This window comes from Lontra canadensis, unplaced genomic scaffold (genome assembly GCF_010015895.1).
Source record: "Lontra canadensis isolate GAN:19392208 unplaced genomic scaffold, GSC_riverotter_1.0 scaffold9, whole genome shotgun sequence".
NCBI lineage: Eukaryota > Metazoa > Chordata > Mammalia > Carnivora > Mustelidae > Lontra > Lontra canadensis.
In genome coordinates, this window is record NW_022631003.1 from 11,095,389 (window position 1) to 11,118,365 (window position 22,977).

General features: G+C 39.3%; 1 protein-coding gene and 1 long non-coding RNA gene across 2 annotated transcripts in view; one reads left to right on the forward strand and one right to left on the reverse strand.

Annotated features, from left to right (window-relative positions):
- Positions 1 to 16,909, reverse strand: part of KCNMB4 (potassium calcium-activated channel subfamily M regulatory beta subunit 4) — a 57,061-nt gene extending 40,152 nt beyond the window's left edge. The window contains exon 1 of the mRNA XM_032854805.1: positions 15,948 to 16,909. Coding sequence (XP_032710696.1) covers positions 15,948 to 16,283 — 336 coding nt within the window. The 5' untranslated portion in view covers positions 16,284 to 16,909. The remainder of the gene's footprint in view (positions 1 to 15,947) is intronic.
- Positions 16,910 to 17,280: 371 nt separating this feature from the next.
- Positions 17,281 to 18,914, forward strand: LOC116866406. The gene is made up of 3 exons (XR_004382380.1): positions 17,281 to 17,575; positions 17,681 to 17,777; positions 18,535 to 18,914. It is a non-coding gene; the product is annotated as an uncharacterized LOC116866406 (long non-coding RNA).
- The last annotated feature ends 4,063 nt before the right edge of the window (positions 18,915 to 22,977 follow it).

A 22,977-nucleotide genomic window follows, 5' to 3' on the forward strand; every position in this document is an offset into this window, starting at 1 on the left:
AAAATTGAGTTTTGATTAAAGGGATGAGACAGGGTTAAATTCTCAGAAACAGAACTCTGATCAAAACGTAAAACCTAAAAGCTGTATTTCCCATGCATCCTTTCTCAGGAAGCTACTTGAGGATGTACTCCACCAAAACAAAGGTATAAACCAAGAAACAGGAAGGCACTAGGTCAAGGGAACACAGCACTCAACATGGGGAAGACATAGCAGGCCTAAGGTGTAACCAGTTCAATTCAGGGCAGTAGTGGGCTGAATGAAGGAGTCTAGAAAGGGCATTCCAGGAGATTTCTTTAAAGAGAAAAAAGTGAAGCTAAATGGCTACCTGTTATGAATAGTCATATGAAAAATAGTGTACAAAGTAGTTTTATGACTCTGTGGGAAAATTTTGGAAAAGGAAGAGGAAGGTGCATAGGAAAGTAAGAATATATGAAAAGGGGATGACTTATCAGCTCAAGGAAAATAAACATTTATAGAAATGAACAATAAATTACATAGTTAAAATAAGTTAATGCTCAATACTAGTTTAGCCAAAAATTATGATAGAACCATATTTAAAGGATGAAGGACAGAAAAATGAGGTGGAATGAGATGGTGTAAGAAAGCTAAATCCTCATATTCCCTTATGTGTGGTCAATGGTATCCTGAATATACACATCAGAGAGCCTACTAGTTGGAAACACAGAGATAAATATTAGAGAAAAATAAACTAAAAACATTTACACTCACAATAAAATATTATCTCTGCATTGCAAAATGGATTGAGACAGAGGAATCTCAATAAAGAAGTACCTCTTCCCAATAAAATTATTGCATTATATGATTTGTTAAACTACATTCATAATAACACCCCTAATGAATATTCATCAAAGGTTTACTACATGTGAGACCGTTATTCAAGGTGTTTCACACATATTACCCATTTAATCCTGATAACCCAGTGAGATAGATACTATTACAGTTCGTTTTACAGATAAAAAACCTGAGGCAGAGAGGTTAAGTAACTTCCAAGGTCATACTACTACTTTGATTAAAAAATAAAGTAGGAGCACCTGGGTGGCTCAGTCAGTTAAGTGTCTGCCTTCAGCTCAGGTCATGATCTCAGGGTCCTGGGTTTGAGCTGCATCAACCCCCATCCCCCTTCCCTGCTCAGCAGAGAATCTGCTTCTCCCTCCCCATGGTCCTTCCCCTCTGTTTGTGTATGCTCTCTGTCACTCTCTAATAAATAAAATCTTTTAAACAAATTGCTAAAATGAAGCATAACAGATACACAAGGTAAAACCCCCAGGCAAACATGCTTAACAGTTATACATTCTTCCAGGTGTTTTCTACATTTGATTTTAACATGAATGTGAGTACACTCTTCTCTTTCTCTTTCATTTAACAATATACCTTGGTACACTCATATCTGCATAGAAAGAGCTAGCTCATCCTTTTTTCAATGCTACTATATGGATATGCAAGAATTATTAATTTGTCCTCTACTAAAAAACATTAAAGGTGTTTCCAGTCTTTTGAAGTTCCAAAGGAGCAACAAAATTCCTTTTACAAGCAACTGTATGTACATATGTGAGAACAGGAAAAATAAAAGTATGTATACATTCAAAATTTATGACTATTGTGTCCCAAAGAGACTGTACCAACTGCACTGCTGCTACAAGTTTACAAGAGTGCCTATCCTCATATCCTTAAAAAAATAAAAAGTAATCTGGTATAATTAAACTTTCTGATAGGTGAAATATGGGACTTCTTGTTTTAATTTGCATTTTTTTAAGATTTTTATTTATTTGAGAGAGAGTGTGGGTGTGGGAGAGAGAGAATTAGGGAGTCAGAGGGGCTGAGGGAGGGGGAGAAGCAGACCCCCCACTAGCAGGAAGCCCAACTCCAGGCTCCAACCAAGGACCCTGGGATCATGACCTGAGCCAAAGGTAGATGCTTAACCACCCAGGTATCCCTAATTTGCAATGTAAAATAGAGGTAATTTTTTTTTAATATTTGAAAAACTATTTGTATTTCTTTCCTGCAAACTGACTATCCACAAACTCTTCCTGTTATGGTCATTTTCTTGCTAATGTTTAAGAGTCTTTACATAGCAAAAAAGCTAATCTTTATCACATATACCAATTTCCCTTCTCATTTTGTCTCTTTTGACTTAATTTGTGGTATGTTTGGGATATAGACATATGTAATTTGTATCAACTCAATCTGTGAAAATCTATGCAATTAGACCCACATCAATGACAGAACCATTATCTATAACCGCAGAAACAAGACCTCATCACTTTTGTGCTGTCTTAGACTTACAAAATAAGGTATGTGACACTGTTCAAAAAATATTTTAGAAAATATAAATAAGCAAAATAAAAATTTAAACCTCTGGTGCTTCCATCATTATGATTACCATTGTTATCTCACTTAGGATTTTGTGTAAATATTAAGTAAAGTCCCATAATTTTCATCTGAACATGTGTTCTATCACAGGTGTTTGTTTCAACGCATTCCTGAAATTATAAAAAAAAATTCAGAAGTTTTCCTTGTTTCTCATGCTCTGGCACACTTTAAAATAGGATTAAAGGGGAGGAGGTGGGGGATGGGGTTACTGGGTGATGGGCATTAAGCAGGTCATGTGATGTAATGAGCAGTGGGCATTATATACAACTGATGAAATCACTGAACTCTACCTCTGAAACTAATCCACTATATGTTAATTAATTGAATTTAAATAAAAAATTTTTAAAAATAAAATAAAATAGGATTAAAGTTATCTGTTTTCAAGAATTGACCTGGAAACATTTACAATTGGAGTTTCTTTGCATATTAGTGAGATTATACACATTTTCCATGTGTCTGCCGCTGTTGTAATTCTTCACCAAACTGCCTGTTCACGCTCTGACCCTGTGTATCAGTCAGGGTTCCCCAGAAAAATAGAACCAACGGTATACATGTATACATATAAGAGATTGATTATGAGGAATTGGCTCACACAATAAGGGAAATCCTACAATTTGCTGCTCACAAGATGGAGACCCAGAAAAGCGGGTGGTATAATTCAGTTCAAGTGTAAAGGCCCCCCAGTCAGAGGGACACCAATATTGTGTTCCAGCTCAGCAGAGGGCAAGTTTGCCCTTTCTCTGCCTTTTTGTTCTATTTAATCCCTCAACAATTTGGATCATGTCCACTAGCATTGGTGAGGATGGTTCTTCCTTACTGAGATTACTGATTCAAATGCTAACCTCTTCCAGAAACACCCTCACAGATGCACCTAGAAATCATATTTTACTAGTTCTCTGGGCATTTGTTAACCCAGTCAAGTTGGCACATAGAATTAATCATCAAGCCTAGTATGCTACTGAAGAGATGGCCATTTATGGCTAAGAGCTCTTCATATGTTGGGTTTTGAATCATTTCTCTACCACAGCGCAAATATTCTCCCAAGTTTGTCATCTTTCTTTAGATTTTAATTTTTTAAACATATATAAGCCTTTCTCATTGTCATTAAACAAATCAGTGCATTCCTTTATGATTTGTGCCTTTGGTGTCATGTTTAGAAAGGCTTGCATACCCCTAAAAATTATGTAAATATTTACCTATACTTTATCTATTACTTCCCCAGTTTATTTTTATATATCAAAATTTTTATTCCATCAAAATTGTAGTTTTATTTTAATTAAATTTGTATCTTATTTTTATCACACCTTTTTTCAAATAATTTCTGAGTATTTTCCATTTGGAAAATTAATATTTTAAAATATATATTTTTTCAAATAATAGGGAAGTTTTAACATCATTTACTGAGTAAGACCCATCTTTATGAATGACTTGAAATGTCAAAATTTGCAAAGCAAATCTCCTTTCAGCGTTTTTTTCTGATAACAGCTTTACTGTAATATAATTCACACACCATTTCATTCATCCATTTAAAATGTACAATTCAGGGGCACCTGGGTGGCTCAGTAGGTTAAGCATCTGCCTTTGGCTCAAGTCATAGTCACAGTGTCCTAGGATTGAGCCCCGTTCTGGGCTTTCCACTCAGCAGGGAGTCACTTCTTCCTCTCCCTCTGCCCCTCCCCACAACTCATGCTCTCTTTCTCTCAAATAAATAAAACCTTCAAAAATTTGAATTTTACAATTAACAAATGTAAAAAAAATAGAATGTACAATTTAATGGTTTTAGTAGATTCACAGAAGTGTGCAATCACCGCCACAAGTTTTAGAAGTTTTTCATCACCCCAAGAAGACACCCTGTACACATCTGAACACATTTTTATGTGCTGATTGGCTATTTGTATACCTTCTTTGGAAAAATATCTATTCATATCTTTTGCCTATCTTTCAGTTGGTTTATCCACCTTTTTAATTGCTGAGTTGTAAAAGTTCTTTATTCTGGATATTTAATCTTTATCAGATATATGATTTGCAAATGTTTTTCCTCATTCTGTGGTTGTCTTTTCACTTTTTTGATGGTATCTTCTGAAACACAAGTTTTTAATTGTATTTAAGTCCAATCATCAATTTTTCCTTTGGTTGCTTGTGCTTTTCATGCCATATTTAAGAAACTGCCTAATTCAAAGTCATAAAGATTTACACTTCTGTTTTCCTCTAAGAGCTTTATAGTTTAAGCTGTTACATTTGGGTTTATGATCCATTTTAACTTAATTTTTGTATATGGTGTGAGGTAGGAGTCCAATGTCATTCTTCTGCATGCATACAGTTGTTCCAGCACTATTGGCTGAAAGACAGTTCTTTCTCTTTTGAATGCTTTTGACAGAACTGCCAAAAATCAGTTACCCATAAATGTGCTCATTTACTCTGGACTCTCAATTCTGTTTCATAGATTGGTATGCCTTGTACCACACAGTCTTGATTACTGTAGTTTTCCAGTAAGTTTTAAAATTATAAAGTGTGACACTTCCACCATTGTTCTCTTTTTTCAAGATAATTTTGGCTATCCTGAGTCCCTTAAATCTCCATATGCATTTTAGGATCGGTTTGTCAATTTCCGCAAACAAAAACCCAACTAATAGGGATATTAATGGATCTGCAGACCAATTTGGGAAGTGTGCCATCTTTACAATATTAAGTTTTCCAACCCACAAAGGATACATTTTCATTTATTTAGGTCTTCTTTAATTTCTCTTTAAGATATTCCAACCAATATCTTAATTAATTCATTTCTCGCTTAACTGTCCTGGGTAGAAGCTCCAACATCAAACAGGAGTGGCAAGAGTAAACATCCTTGTCTTATTTCTGATCTTAAGGGGGAAAGATTTCAGTCTTTCACCATTAAGTATATTAGCTATTTGTAGTTGCTCTTTATCAGGCTGAGGAAGTTCTCTGTTATTCCTAGTTTTATTGATTTTTTTTAATCATAAGAGGATTTTGTGAAATGTTTTTTCTGCATATACATATATAATCAGATTTTTGTCCTTTTATTAATATGGTGTATTACATTGATTGATTTTAGTACATTGAACAAACATTGCATTCTTGGAATAAATCCTGCTTGATCATGTCATATAATCACAAACTCTTCCAAACAATAGAAAAGGGAACACTTCCCAACTAATTCTATTACCACACCAAAATCAGACAAAGACATCACAAAAAAACTACAGACCAATATACCTGATAACTACAGATGCAAAAATCCTTAAAAAAATGCTAGCAAACCAAATCTAGGAACATAGAAAAAGGTTTATATATCATGACCAAGTTAGGAGAATGGGGAATGAGTTAATAATGTGTATGGGATTCCTTTGGGGAGCGATGACAATATTCTGAAATTAGACAGTGACAATGATTGCATGATTTTGGGACTATACTAAAAATTGTACCTAGTAAAAGGGCAAATATAATTTTATGTGAATTATATGCTATTCTTTAAAAAAAAAGCTGCCTGTCCTCTATTTTCTCTTTTCCCCTGTCCTACTGCCTGAAAGGCAGATACGATCATATTAGTAAAAAACATGTTAAGCAATGGTAGAGCAACAAGATGGTAGGAACCTGGGTCTTTGGATAACCTTCCACATCAAATTGGCACAGCCCCATGAATTGCCTACAAGCTCAGATATTCACAAAAGCAAAAAAACAAAAAACAAAAAACATAAAACAAAAACTAGTTCCTGCTTTGTTTAGATCAATGCGATTAGGTTCCTGTTAAAGCATTCCAACCAATATCTTAATTAATTCAATTAGGTTGTTTCTACTTTTCACTACTACACACAATTTTGCAATGAAGTTCCTCATGTATATATAAATATATATATACATATATATTTACCATTAAGATAACACATGTCCATATATATATATGTGTTGTCTTAATGATTTGTAGACATTTTCATTTTTATTGTTTATTTGTTTTGCCATTATTTTCTACTAGAGTTTGGCTTTTATTTACACTTCGTTTATAATAATTTTAGTCATATAGAAATTGTTACCTTAATGTGTTCAAATGTATCAATCTTTTCCTCTTATAATTTGTTTTAGTCTCATTTCAGAAAATATTTCTCAAATGTATGTCAAAGATATTTTCCCATGCACCTCCTGACAATTTTAGTTTTCTTCTTCATATTTAGTTTTTCTTCCACTTGGAACTGGTTTTTATGAGTGTGAAGTATGTGTCACATTTTCTTTTTTATGTAGAGCTAATTGTTCAAGCATCATTTATTCATAATTCCATTCTTTCTGGTGAACTTCCTACATTTTCTATGTCTTTCAGTAAAACTTAACAATTGCTAGTTTAATTTCACTGAGGATATAATCTTTATTATCTCACTCTTTTTGAGGCTTACTTTATGACCCAGGGTATGATCAGTTTTGATAAATATTACAGGAGCCCTTAAAATAATGTGCACCTTGGGGCACATGGGTGGCTCAGTGGGTTAAAGCCTGCCTTCGGCTGGGGTCATGATCCCGGGGTCCTGGGATCAAGCCCCATGTCAGGCTCTTTGCTCGAAGGGGAGCCTGCTTCCTCCTCTCTGCCTGTCTCTCTGACTACTTGTGATCTCTATCTGTCAAATAAATAAATAAAATCTTAAAAAAAAATAATGTGCACCTTGCTACAACTGGATACACTACTCTACATGTTAGCCAAGTCTGTTGTTAAACGTTATTTAAATCTATTATATATGTATTGATATTACTTTTGCCTGTTAATTAGTCACAAACAGAGATGTGTTAAAATCTCTATCATGATAGATTCATGTATTTCTCCTTTGAGTTATTTTATTTTTTTAAGTATTTTGAGGCTATATTTTTAGGTATATCCCAGTATTTAATTGTTCTATTATGTTGAATTAAAATTTTTTATAATTACAAAAGTCCCTTTTTACCTAGAAACAAATTTTTGCCTCAAAGTCTACTGTATATAATGCAGATACTCCAGCTTTTCTTTCTTTCCTTCCTTCCTTCTCTCCTTCCTTCCTTATTTCTTTCTGATTGATGTTTATATGCATATTTCCCCATCTTTTAATTTTCAACTGTTCTGTGTCCTTATACTTTATGTGTGATTCTTAAAAACAGCACATTGGGCACCTGGGTGGCTCAGTTGGTTAAGCGACTGCCTTTGGCTCAGGTCATGGTCCTGGAGTCCTGGGATCAAGCCTCGCATGGGGCTCCCACCTCCCTGGGGAGTCTGCTTCTACCTCTGACCTTTCCCTTCTCATGCTCTCTGTCTCTCTCTCTCTCTCAAAGGGACAATAAAATCTTTAAAATAAATAAATAAATAAAACAGCATATATTTGCGTTTGCTTTTCTTTTTTCCAGTCTACAGCCTCTTTTAAATGGAAGTCAGTCACTTATATTTAATATAATTACTTATAAATTGGGGTTTAAAGGTATTATATTATCTTTTGTCCACATTCCTTTCTTTTTCCTTGCCTTCTTTTGGACTGTTGGCTTTATAGCATTTCTCTCAACTATATACTTTTTCACTGCACAAATTCTTGAATTTCAACCCAGAACTACTAAGTCAGAAACCGGTGTAGCCTTCCTGATTCAGTGGACCTATAATGAGACTTGAGAATGTGAATTTCTAGCAAATTCACAGATGATACTGATGCTACTGGTCTACTGACCGCACTTTGAGAACCTTTGGTTTGCAGGATAAAATGGACCAGCTATACAGAGATCAGCAAAGAGATACTGAAATAATCAAAGCAAATGATCATGGTCTTGACTAGGACACTGGCAGTGAAAATTTTTACGAGTATTAATAACAGAGAATAATGGTACCACTGAAAGAAATAAAGGGTTCCAGAATAGAACCAGGTTTTAGAGTGATAAAGATGAATTTTGCTGACATTTTTACCTTTGAAGTAGAGAAAACAGAAAGCAATTATAATCATCAGAATTGAGGATTTCGTTTTCACAAGTTAATATCATTTTCTGGTTTTCTGTTCTTTAGAACTATTTTAAAATAAAGTTCTCCTGATAAAAATAATTATGTAAATATATTTATCACGAAGGAAAAACTGGGCTAAGCTTATAACATTTAAGATTTTTAAGTTTCTAGGATTTAATTTTCTCTAATGAGATGCATCATCAATGCGTGTTGCTGTGATCTAGTTAGATTACAACTAGCGGACTGGACACTGGGTAAGGTTTGAAAGTGCATTTAGTCTGCTGTATCAACCAGATGAGGGACACAGAAGAATTAGATCAACGGATATTCCTTCACACGTGCTTCAGTATACAGACAGACCTTCCAGTGACCCAATCAGCTGGATTCTGCTACAAAACAAAGCAAATGCATGAAATAAATTAATTAAATGAGTTCAATTACAAAAAATAGTCACCAATTAAATAATTTATCTGACACATGAATTTCAATTTATAACACTGATTATTCTTAAATAAAAGGAGAGGATATGACTACAACTCAAAAGCATACATTTTCCCTTTATTTTTACATGTATACATCCTAGAGAGTATCTAAGTCACAGCATGAGGGACACTGAGAAACATATGTAATATTAAAACCATTCTGTTCAGTATTTTGCTTGAGTAATTGTGGTTTATTTATTTACTTAGATTTTATTTATTTATTTGACAGAGAGGTAGAGAGAAGTACAAGTAGGCAGAGCAGCAGGCAGAGGAAGAAGCACGCTCTCCACTGAGCAGGAAGCCCGAAGTGGGGCTCGAGCCCAGGACCCTGGGATCACAACCTGAGCTGAAGGTAGACACTGAGCCACCCAGATGCCCCAGTAATTATTGTAATTTTAATATAAATGTATATACTATTTATCTAGGAACCCAACTAAATATGAAACTCTGCTAGAGACTGAAAAAAAATTGAACCCACAGTAAATAAAACATGACATCTTCATTCATAGATGAGTGCCCAAAAATTATTTACATAAACAAAATGTGTCAACAACCTGTAGAAAGCTTTATAACTGAGGTAAGCTTGTGATAAAATAAAGGCATGTCTCCCAAAATGTAACCAAAATGTATTGTAACATAACAAATCTCTTTTGTAAAAGTAAAAGAGTTTCTGATTAGTGTTTTAGATACATAATTTTAGGGGATCCTAGAAATAATTGAAATCTTCATAAACAGCAAGTGGATTTCAGAGATGGATCATGATAAGTAATCTCAAGACAGGAAGATCCTAGTAGTCTGCAGATGAGATTGTTTCTAAAGAGCTGTAATACAGGTGGGTTTTTAGTGTTCTGACCATAGCTTTAAGTATCAAGTCATTATTACTCATCTACTTAAAAACCTTCCTTGGCTTCTGTATTAAGACTCCTATTGTTGCTGTAACACAAACTTAGTGGCTTAAACAACACAAATAAATTTATTATCTTAAAATTGTAGTGATTAGAGTTCTCAAATGGGTTTCCCTGAATTAATATCAAGACGCCAGCAGGGCTGTGTTCTTTCCTGGATTCTTTAAGGGAGAATCTATTTTCTTGCCTTTTCCTGCTTCCTTGGAAAGGGAGGCTGCCCGCATTCCTTGGTTCCTGGCCCCCTTCCGTATTCAAAGCTAGCAGTGGCTGGTTGAGTCTTTCTCCGATTACATCACTCTGACCTCCTCCTTCCACATTAAAGGACTCTTGTGACTACAGGGATAATCTCCCTATTTTAACATCAACTGATTAGCCACCTTAACTCCATCTGTAACTTTAATTCCCCATTGCCATGGAATGTAAGATATTCACAGGTTCTGGGGATTAGGATGTGCACATCTTGGTAGGGAGGAGCATTATTCTTCCTATCAGGATTTCCCAACGTCACCAAAACCATGCTGGCTGTCAAAGACTTTGACATTATTGATCCCAATTTACTCTCCTGCCTGGGCCATAAGACTCCATTCTTTGAACCCACTGTTCCAACCACATGGTCTTTCTGATGTTCCCCCCAAACAGCCTGTACTCACATAGCCCTACAGCTTTGCTCTTGGCATTTTCTCTTCCTTGATGTTCTCTTCATTCCTCCCTACGTTTCCTCCCCAGATGAAAATCCCTTTCATTCTCAAAATTTCATAGCAAATGTTTCATTTGCCATGAAGCTTTTCTCCTAATCTTTCCTCTGTAGACGTATCATGGTGTTTGTACTTCCCTACAGAACTTAACAGTGCATTTCCTTCGATAGTTATTCCTGTTCTTTGCTGGAGAATGCTCTCATTGAAGGCAGAATCGCACGGATTCATCCTCACTTTTGTGTCTCTTCTCTACATTACCATCTAGTAAAATCACCCCCCTTCACCCAGTCGTTCACAAACTGGGGAGTCATCTCTGACCAGGCCATCGGTGAACTTCACCAGTGCTCCCTCCTGATCGAAGTTACCTTCATCTCTTGCCTTCTCTACTGGACTCCTTGTTTTCAATCTTGCCCCTGTATCTCTCACCTTGCACATGTGAGCCTGTGCGTATGCATGGGCACATGCACGCACACACACACACACACACACACAAATTCTATTCTCAACTCAGCATCCACAGGGATTATTTACATTGTGTTGAAGTCAAGTCTGATTATAACTTAGTCCTGCTTAATGTCAGACAGCTTCCCAACACACGTAAAATAGAATCCAAAGTCCGTATCATGATCTATAAGGCATAACCTCACCTCCCGCTGTCTTCCATCTTGCTTGCTAAAGTCCTGCCTCACTGTCATCCTCCCTGTTCCTCAGAGAGCCTGGCAGCCACTTGCCCCAAAGTCTGTGCACTTGCTGTGTCCCCAGCCTATTTTTCCAGGTAGCCACATGATTGACTCTTTTATGTCCTTTATGTCTCTCCTCAGGCCCTCATGTTCTCTGGGTCTCTGTACAAACGTCACTTAATCAACCATCTCATGCAAAATGTAGTCCTTCATCTCTTCCACCACTGTCTGTATCCTTATGCTGCTTGCATTTTCTTACACTTATCGTTACATGACATCACATTATAAATCTACTTCTTGTCTGTCACCATCTACGAAAATATAAACTTGATGACGGCATAAACTTGCTCTCTCTTCTAGGCTCAGAACCTGCAAGCGTGCATAGCACAGAGTAGGCCTTTAACAAAGTTAAATGAATAAACTTAATTTTGTATGTCCTCCTATTTCCTGCTCCGTTCTTTGATCACAAATGCTAAGCAAGTATTGCAGAAGTGAATTTTACCCATTTGCCAAAAGTTATTTAATAGACTCACCAGAGGAAAAACCACAGCAAGCCACTTTTATCATAGAGAAATAAAGACAGTAGAGAAATTGTCACCATTCAGCTTAGTCTTTTATTATTTCATTTTCATATGCTGGACCTCCCTTGGTCACAAAGTGTATCACACTGAATATTTATTTCAAGGATGGAGTTCAGAAATTAATCCCAGCAGACCACCTTTCCTACACAGGATGTGTGGCTGGAGGCAGGGGATGGGGCTTTGGGACACGCTAGTATGGATGTGAAGGACACCAAGAAGATGACTGTAAGCTGCAAAGGCGCAGTTAGGAACATCCAGTCTGGGGGGATACACTCAAAACTTAAAGTGTTTCTTCTCTTCCGTGAATTTCTCTTTCACAACACGGGTTTCTTAGAAACAGACTTTTTTCCCTTTGTGTCTGGGTTTTTCAGACCAGAGAAAGCAATTAAAAAAAAAAAAAAACAACCTCAGAGCAAAAATAAAACACATAGCTTCTAATCACCCACTCCCTTGTTACACATACAAGAGGTAGTTTTAAAAATTCATCTTTTCTTTGTCACCCACTGTCTATATTGATGCAAAGTCAAATGTCTGGAACTGTGTAAGTTCATTCCATTTATACTTTACCCATTTTATTTTATCTTTATTTTTAAAGATGTTATTTATTTATGTGAGAGAGAGAAGGCAGGAGAGCACAGATGGAGAGGGAGAAACAGGCTCCCCGCTGAGCAGAGAGACCTCTAGGGGGCTTGATCCTAGGACCCTGAGATCATGACCTGAACTGAAGGAAGGCACTTAACTGACTGAGCCACCCAGGCACCCCTACACTAAATCAATTTTAAATGATCATTTCTTCCTTTCCTTCAGAATTTCCTTGAGTCCTTCCTTTTATACCAACTCCCGAAACTCAGTAGCATCAGTCACGTCTTTTAACCTAAAAACACAAGTTTTAATCACAATGAATCCTTTTGGTTCTTATTTTGCTTTTCTTGCACAATTGAAGAGTATGTTTTCTAAGCCAATGGTTTTTGACTCTGTGTACAGATTAGAATCACCTGCAAAACTTAAAAAAAAAAAAAAAAAAAAGGAAAACCAAAACACCAAGGCTCAGGACTCTCCCAAGACCTGAGTGGGGGACCCAAGCATCAGAATCTCTTTTTAAAGATACCCAGTGAGTCTAATATGCAGCCATGGTTAAGAACCAAAGCTCTTAGCCCACACAACTGTAAGCCACTCAGAAATAATGCAGTGATGAGAATAGTAGCAAGAGGAAGCTGATCCCACATTTAGATTTCCCTATGGCTAAATCCCAGAGCAGGCCATTGTCCCATGTATAACTAGTTAACCTGTATACTGCATTACATGACTGGATGGATATAGTGATTACCCTTGACAATATGGATATGATTCAAAACCTAAATAAGCTGAATAGTACTTAAAGATATTTTAAAAAGAGTATAGTCAAAGGTCACATTAATTCACATTATCTTCCTTAGTAGTCTGTGGCTTAAGAATTATACATTTGTGGGGCGCCTGGGTGGCTCAGTGGGTTAAAGCCTCTGCCTCCGGCTCAGGTCATGATCCCAGGGTCCTGGGACAGAACCCCGCATTGGGCTCTCTGCTCAGCAGGGAGCCTGCTTCCCTTCCTCTCTCTCTGCCTGCCTCTCTGCCTGCTTGTGATCTCTTTCAAATAAATAAATAAAATCTTAAAAAAAAAAGAATTATACACTTGCAATAGTCTTTCCCTTTCCCTGCCTTTTACTATAATTAATGCAGCAAGCTCAAGGGAGGGGTGGAGGAAAGTCCTTGTTCTCTTTCTTTCTTTTTCCCTAAGAAGTGATTTCCTAAATGGTTTCTCCTGTAGTGGGTCAAGAAAAAGACAAGGCTGAAGGTGATTAGGAACCGTGGCACTGAAGGGAACCCAGACATTCTATAAAGAGCCTTCAATAAATAGGCAACATTAAGGCAAAGAAAAGATCCTGGCACCCAAGAGGCAATAGAAGAGGGCAATGGGTATTGCCTAATTACAAGAGCACTGTGGACACATTCTGCTTCTGTACCAGACTCTGGCACAATATTTTGGTTATATTGAATTTTCCCATCACTAATTGCTTAGAATTTCCAAATTGAGCATTTAATTGTCCAAAGTGGAAAGGTGACTGTGAAAGAACAGACTTATGCTCTATAAATGCTATACTGTAATCATAATTTGGATAAAGAGATTTTTACTGACTGGTTTGGCTCAGGAAACCTTGACTAAATTGACTGGGACATTGTTCATCACTTTTTGGTAGCATAAGTATCTTTCTCCAGCTCTGTCATTTCTCGACTACTTTACTTTGTAAAATGTCATTTTGTTCAGATACTTCTTCAGAACAATTGTTGCCAGGATCTGAACTGGCACTGGAAGAAAACAGGTTATTTGTAACAAAAAGAGATAAAATTGTAGTATTACATAAAGCATTATGACTGCTTCCAGGTGATTTAAAAATCTATGTCTTAATGATCTCAATTTACTTTTTCTGCCAGATCCTTCAAAATTGCCTGGAAATTACAAAGCAGGCTTTTTGCAGTAAATTCTGACTCCTCAATACCTTCATTGGATATTAGCCATTTACTGGTATATGTGTATGTAATATATTATTAGTGTCTGAACTATCTTAAACTAATTAGCAGTGTTTCACCAATTAAAACAATGCCTCTTAAATAATGAACTACCATATAAATTTCTAAATCATTACTACTGCTTAGCACCTTCTTTTATATTACTGGCTTAATCCTGAAAAAAATGTGATATTTCTAAAACCTAAGGTTTCTTTTAAAATTTCTGAGTTTTAACAGATTAATTTACAATATTTGTTTTTGAGACATGGCTTCTTCAAGACATTGAACATTATACCATATCTAAATACGTATTTTTATATTTACTTCTTATATATTATTATCATTTTTAAGGTGAAGGAGTATTATTTGTCAGCAGGAACACATCTTTTTTTTTTTTTTAAAGAGGAGTCATATTTTTAAAAAGGAATTCTTTTTTAAAAATTTTCCAAATTCAAGAATTTACTGTTTGCTTAGGAAATAAGACCTAGAGTTCTACTGCAGAGAAATATTGTTTTAAGTTATCTTAAAATGCTAATATAGAAATGTTTACTTTTGTATTAATACATCTTGTCACATTTAACAGAAAGTTCTCCTGTGTACTCAAGATTCATTCCCTTTTGTTTTTTTTTCTGCTTGATCTCCGAGCAGAGTCCTCAAAAAGAGGGAAAATGACAGTAACTTTAAAGAAGAAACACACCTTTACTCAATAGTTAAACTAGAATAGTAAAAACAGACCAAGATTAAAAAAAAGAAAGAAAGAAAGAAAGAAAAAGCCTTCTTGCAGAAGCAGGTGCACTACAAAGCTCAATTAGTTCACAGACTGAGGACACTGCTTTTCCTAAGTCCCACCCCCCCCCCACCACCCCGCACTGGGAACAGTTTTCTGAGTCTCCCTCTCTCGACTCTCCATGCCTCGAGTCCTAACCAGGTTTTTTCTTTTTTGCTTGAGAGAACGAAAAAAAGTTGACAGGGAAGGAATATCCGGTTCATCTCACGAAGGGTTTTCTATTTTCAGTAAGTTTTACTGTTCTCCAGATGGCTCCCGATAGTCCCTAGACACACAGAGTCACTAGGCTTCCTCGCGACCCTTTTGAGAATCTATTTCATGAAAACCAGGAGCTCTCTGTAACCCCCAAAACAGACCTACCCAGAATTTCGCATGTGATTCCACGTCGTTTGTCGACCCTCATCTTTGCATCCCATGTTATAATTGTCTGTTTCGAGTTAAAAGGCAAAGAACCCTCTAACGCCTTCCCAGGGGCCTAAAAGACTCCTCCGACCTCCCAAAGTGAGTGCCTGACGAGGCCAGTGGGAGCTCAGACCTTGACCGCGCGCCCGAGGAGGTGGATCCCTGCTACCCACTGGCTTTAACCTGAGGAAAAGTTAACTTTCGGCTCCTTGCAGGTCTCCAAAGTCCGTCTTGCACGCGCCGGACGGAGCTGGGCCAAGGTCTCGAAATGTGAGACCAGGCAAGAGAGACGTGTGGACAAAGCTTCAGGGCACCACCGGCCGCCGCACGCAAACCCACCCGAAGGACGGGGCCCGGGGGTTCCGGGCCGCGCCCGCTGCGGGTCTGAGTTCAGCCTCCAACGCCCCCGTCTCCCCCTAGGAACGAGAGCCTACCGCGAGCCCGCCCCGCGCGGCGTCCGACGCCGAGGATCCCCCAAACCTCGAGACCTCGGCTGCAGCCCGGCGTCCCTCGCGGGGCGTCCTTACCTTGGGGTTGGTCAGGAGTTGGTGCTCGTCGTTGTGCAGCAGCGCTCTGGAGTTGGACTCCGAGTTGTTCACGTAGACCTGGACGCAGGGGTACTGCGAGGTGCCCCTGCAGTCGGCGCCACAGGTGAAGGTGCACTCGAAGACCTCGCCGATCTGCTGCACCGACAGCACCGTGCAGTTGGCCGCCGTGGCTTGCAGATCCTGCAGCGCGGGACTGAGCCAGCAGAAGCCGAAGATAAAGAGCGACACGACGCCAGAGATGATGAGAAACAAGCCGAGCCGGATGCTCTTGTCCTCGGCTTCCGTGTACTCGTAAGCCACCCGGAGCTTCGCCATCGCCCCCCACTCCGGGCGGCTGGCGCGCTCCCCCCGCCCCCTCCCGCCCCCGGCGCCGAGCCCGACTGCCTCGGGCGGGAGGAGCCGCAGCCGCCGCCGCGCGACAGCAGGGGAGTGGGCGGCGAGGGGGAGCGCGCGAGAACAAAGGGGCCAAGGCCGGCGACGCCCCCGGCGGCGGCAGCGCCCCCCCTGCCGCCCCCAGCCCCGCCGCCAGCCGGGCCCCGGAGGCTCACGGTGCGACCGCTGCTTCAGAGCCTCCTGCACCCTCGGGCGCGAGGAGCGCACGGGCGGCTCCTGCCTCCAGCGCCCCCTGCCAGCCTCCGCCCCCGCGCTCTCCCCGCCTCCCCCACCCCGCCTCCTCTCGCCCGGTGTCTCCCCTTCTCCATCGCCCGCCGGCAGCTTCTCCGGCTCTTCGGGCAGCTGCCCCGAGGGCAAGCGCGGCTGAGCTCGGCCGAGCCCCGGGGCTCCCCCGTGCGGGAGGCGGCTCCGCCCGGCCCCACCCGCCGCCGACCCGGGCCTTTCCGCCCCGCCCGCCCCAGGGACGTCTCCCGTGGGCGAGGGGCGGGCGAGCACCGGGGAGAGCGGCGGCTGGCGCTTGAGATCCTCCTTAAATCTCCCTTGGAGAAGCGTCTGAGATGAAAGCTTAGGATCGGTAGAGCCGAACCCGAGTGAAAGTTAAAACAAAAACAGAAAACAGGCAGAGGGCGTAGTGCCAGCGGAGCGGCGGGAATCTTGAACTCCAAACCGGGATTGGTCAGTCAGCCGCGAGAGCGAGTCAGCCGCCAGGCAGCGGGCGCTCGGGGGAGACGGGCTGCCGGGCGCGGCCGGGCGGGTGGGGAGGGAGTTCCCGGGCGAGCGGCGGGCGCTTGGCGCGCGCCGGGGAGAATCAGCCACACGTTCTCGGGCCTGGGCGGGCGCGCGGACCTGCACGCCGCGGGGCGGGAGGCGTGACCCGCCGCGCGCCGCCCTTCCACGCCCAGCGAGCGAAGTAACGGTCTGGCGGCGGGGTCCTAGCCCTCCCAACCGCCTTGGCGCGGGCCGCGCTCCCCGACCCCCAGCCCGCCCCGAGGGCGCCAGCATAGGAGTGAAACAGGCTGATTCAGGCGGAGTTTGCTGTGGGAACATCGCGCGTGGGGCAGGAGCCTGCGACTGGCAAGACCAAGGAAACCCGCTGCCTGGGTGCTCGCTGGACCTATCGGAAACTTAGGTCTCCCGCAGCCGGGTGGACCGCAACTCTATTTGCCCCAAGGCTGGGACGGACTGAATAGGGACCGAAGGAAACAGGCGGAGAGGTTTGCAGCCCTGGAAAGAGACACCACTTACCCCATCAGGATGGTCCCCCCTGGCTCCCTGGACTCCCGAGAACAGAATCATTTCTGTTCTCTTTCCTTCCTTAGGAGCCCTGCCACCCCTGGCCCACCACGGAATTTGTAGATGAGCTTTCCAGGAGCGCTGTGCAAGGCGACAGCGGCGTGCAGACCCACTTTGGGACAGGTATCGTTTCTAGAGCTGCGTCCTGCTCTCTTAATTCTTCCAGTTTCTCCCTCCACTCCCACCTCCTCTGTGCATACCTTCAGCCTCTGTCCTTTTCATGATTTTTTTTAAAGATTATCTTTTTCGGAAGCCACACTTCTATCACAATATCAAAGTTGAGAACTATCTCGACCTACATTTTGAAGAATCAGAATATTCACTTCTTTGCAAAATATGTGAACATATCTTTTTCTTGACTTGCAAGCCCCAAATGGATATATTCATTTAAGAGTATTTATGAATGTGGAAACACCGTGTCATGGAATTCTTGACTTCTTTCTTGGATTTCAAATGTTACTTAACTGGCACTGAGTATCTTTCAACTGCACTTCTGATATTTTACTTTGAAGTACTCCATTCCTTTATGTGGAAGGTAACAGTATTTCTAAGGGAGGGGCAAAGCAAGTTTAATTAGAGGAAGATCCTAAGTGTTTTTCTGAAAAAAAATTAAGATATCGGGTTTGGAAAACTTCCAGATCAGGAGGAGACTTTTGTACTCACGTACTTTTCAAGCTTTGACAGAATAGATTTCCTTCTTTCTTGACTTAAGAGTTACATTATTTTCCCCCTTTCTGTTGGCATTTGTTAGTGGTTGTTAGTGTTAGACACTTAGACAATTGTTAGTGATTACATGACGCGAAAGGGAAATGAGTTCAGTAGTTGAGACAGCTTAACCTGAGATCACAGATCTTCAGCCTGAATCTTTTTCCTACTGCAGGTTATAATCATCTTCCTTTTCACAAAGGCTCAAGCCAGTCTAAGATCTGAGGCAGTGGTGAGCAGATAACAAGATCCAATTATTCCTCCTTGGTGTGCTGAGCCACTTAATCTTGAGGCAGATCTAACTCCTGTTATTGCTCAAAAAACACAGGGATGAGGTGCCTAAAGATAATTTAATAAGCATGATTAATTTTCAATGATTCCAGAGCTTCAGGAGTTCTGTGAATGAACCCTCTGCCTCCAAACTGAAGCAAGATGGTCTTCAAGTACCAGAAAATTCTGTTTTAATTTAACCTAAATTCTTGAGGGCTTTTAAATCCATTTTCCCTGGAGTTCTGCATTTACTCGCTCCCTCCTTAAAGTATTTGAAGAAACTGTTGCCATCTAGCCTTCTGTTCTTTAAACATTTACTTTTCTCCCTTACTTCCTATTTTTAAATTAGCTTTGCTACTCTTCTGAACCTTTTCATTATCTTCATGTCTTTTTTATTGAAAGTCAAACCTATCAAAAGACTTACCACATCAAATAAATTTCTATTTTATCCTTAATGGAACACTGTGTTTGTTATTAGTTTCATTTACTTGAGGTGGAGCTGCCATATCCCATTTCTAACATTTAATAAGCCCCTCAGTTTCTGCAAACCAGTCACTATGGACTTTCTAAGTTAGGATAGTGATAGGAACCCTTGGAAATCTCAGAGATGCTAGGCTCTGAAGTCACTTAGTATCTTGTTTCCTGTGGAGGGCAGAGGCAGTACAGAAATAAAAGCTAGTTCCTTCTTTGCATGTTTGCCACCAATCAGAATTAAGATTAAAAATGTGATACACAGAACCAGACCAACTTATTTGGTGTACATCATTATCTGCAGCAATGTTTTCAGGACAATCATAGCCAAGCCTTGATGTTCTTTTTAAAAGAAGACTAAAACCCATCTAAGCAAGAACATTAAAATCATTATTTATAATTTGTTTTCATGATCAGTATTCTTCAAGAAGCCTTGTGACTAATGCTAAAGTTGCAATATACAATTTCATATGTATATATACTTCTGTTAAAAGATTCCAAAAAGAATTATCATAAGGTGAGCTTTGGTATCCTAGGAGTAGAGAGGAATTTAGAGTATGTTGGGAAAATGTTTCTATACTGTTTTAAAAATTAGTGCATTGTGAAGTTTCTCAACCACTATACATTCAAATAAAATACACAGGAGAGAAAAATTAATATTTTATCATCACCTTTTCTCATTAAAATTCACCTTCTGGATTGGTTTTAGACATTTGTAACCAGAATAATTAGATAAAAATAAACATGAATGAAAACATGAGTGATCCAACAAAGAGAACTACATAGAAAATTTTATCTTTTCATTCAGCTTAGGCAATTGACAATTTTGTTGTCATAGAAAACTTTCTACTTTAGTCTTGACTTAAAAATGTTTACAATTGAACTAAATCATTTCCAGCTTGAGGATATCAAAAAACTAACTTTCTTGCCATGCTTCATGGTGAATGTTACATAATAGTTTCAGAATTTCAAATTCAAAAGAAATTTTCTGTGTAGCCACTATTTTTCTATTTTTTTCTGCATAATCTTTACCTATTATAGTGAGCATATAATTAATACTGAGAACACTACTTTACTTTCTATAATTATATTACAACAGTAAGGGCTCTTAATTATCACCTAATTTAACATTAAGCAGGAAAGGAAGCTCTCAAAGACTGCACTTTGTTTGAAATAGTAAAGAATGATTATTAAAAATATTTTTTCAAGTTCAGATTTGTTGGCATATAGCCTGTGTTTGCAGTTGAGAAAGGGAAGCACAAGGCAGTATCACTTCATTATTAGTAATTCATAATATGGTAGTGGAAGTATGGCTAGAGTTCCTAAATTCTTACCACCTGTTATCTCTCATGTTAATGGAAGTGATCTTCTGTGGGAGGTAATATATACACATATGTAGTAAAAGGGAAATCAGCTTTGGAATTAGAAAGCAAGAAGCTAAAAGGTTTTAGTCCCAACATTTAATACTAAATAATTTGACATAAATAATTGGTGTTCTTACATTGTTTCCTCCTCCTCATATGAAAGAGTTGGACTAGGTTTTTTTTTTTAAGATTTATTTATTTTAGAGAGCCCAGAGCATGGAGGGGCAAAGGAGAGGTGACCTGAGGCAGGGCTTGATCTAATGACCCTGAGATCATGACTTGAGCCCAAACCAAGAGTTGGACGCTTAACTGACTGCACCACCCAGGTGCCCTTGGACTAGAAGATTCTTGATTCTGTGATTTTTATTCCAAGTTGACTTTGTACTTACCCTGTTCTTCAGAAACTTAGCTACTACTATCGACTAGTACATAGTCAAGTCAAAAGATCTTTTAAGGATTCCAAAATATGGAGAGTACCTCCTAGCCCAGTGGGTGAGAGTATATGTCTTTAGAAAAATGGGCTTACATCTATTGAGCACCTAATATAAACAAATGCCCTAATTTCACCTTCTCATGAGATGAAGAGGGAACAAGAGATTAGAGTTACATACATGTTGACAGTGCCAAATTTCAAGGGCCATTTTCCACTATATTGCACCATCTCTAAGGAATTTCTGTAGTTAGTGAAAAAAAAAAGTATAGGTAATACAAATGGATTTAAAATGTGCATACTAAAATTCAGGTAGAGTTAGGCTTGATCAAAATCCCTGCTATTAAACCTATGAAGGCGGATGTGGGTAGAGGATGAGGATCTAGTGATTTAACCAGTTCCTCCAGTTTAATTTTACACTGAATCACTTATGTTGAAAAATAGCTCTTTTTTTAGATGCATAGCAAATGTAAGTAGTATGGTTTTATGTGGAAGAGAAAGATTAAGTTTAATATTTAGGTTTCAGATAAGCTTGTTAGAAATTCAAGCTAAATTCAAGGTAGAAGTAAACGTAGGAACAACTGGATGTTGAAACAATAGTTCTAGGGTAGAAGAGCCTATCCTCCTCTTAATGCAGGACGTTCCATAACATTTCTAATAGTTTTCTTGGTTTGCTTGGACATTTCCAGTGATAAAAAATCCATTGACTCCTAAGACTGGCCATTTGATCTTTGGATTTAAAAAAAAAAACTTATGAAGTAGTACTTTCTTGTAAATTGAAATCTGCCTTGCCATAATGTTCATGTAAAGGTTTTTAATTTGCACTCTGGTGTTTATGTAGGATAATCTGCTTTACAAAAAATTCCACTTCAGGAGCACCTGGCTGGCTCAGTTAACAGAGTATACGACTCCTGATCTCAGGGTCCTGAATTCAGGCTGCATGTTCGATGTAGAGCTTGCTTAAACAAAAACAAATGATTCCACTTCAGATGTGGGACTACTATCTTGTTCCTTCTAGAATTTCTTCTCATGCTAATCTTCAGTTTCCTCAATATTCCTTTTTTTTTCAAGATTTTATTAATTTATTTGACAGACAGAGATCACAAGTAGGCAAAGGGAAGCAGGCTCCCTGCTGAGCAGAGAACCTGTCGCAGGGCTCGATCCCAGGACCCTGAGATCATGACCTGAGCCTAAGGCAGAGGCTTTAACCCACTGAACTACCCAGGCACCCCTAATATTCCCTTTAATGGTTTAGAAAACTATTCTTACCCCAAAATGCTTAAAAAAAAAAAAAGAAAAAAAGGTAATTCAAAGTTGGAAAGGATACCATTTTAATATTCTCTAAAACAAGATTCTACACCTTTCTTTTCCATGCTATCCAACGTACAAACACTTCTAGGATGATGGATTTTGTTGTTCATTAATTAACAGTGTCATTGCCAATGCAGAGAGAACCTGGGGAAATAATTTTGGCTCAAGCAGGCAGAATTTGGATTCCAAATAGTGATGTGCAGCTTAACTAATTTAATATTCAAATATTAAATCATTTAGAGTGAAATGAAAAAAATATATATGTAAGTTTAGATTAAAAAAAAGGAAATCTGGAAATAACTTTTTGAGCAGAGTAGTAACATAGGACTTGCATTTTAAAGATTTTATTTATTTATTTGACAGAGAGATCACAAATAGGCAGAGGTGGGGGTGGGCGGTGGGAAGCAGGCTCCCTCCCTGCTGAGGAAAGCCTGATGCAGAACTCGATCTCAGGATCCTGAGACCATGACCTGAGCCGAAGGCAGAGGCTTAACCCACTGAGCCACCCAGGTGCCCCAGGACTTGCACTTTAAAAACAGGTATGTTTTCATTCAACTTGTTTTATATTTGAAGGATATTAACCATTTGAATGAATTACTTAAAACATTCAAAATAAAAGATCAAACATCTCTGACTCTTCGGAAGGAAAATAGTTAACAGCTCACATTTTCTTTTAAGACAGCCCAGTTTTGGGGTTCCTGGCTGGCTGAGTCAGTAGAGCATGTAACTCTTGATCTTGGGGTTGTATTTGATCCCCACATTGGTGTAGAGA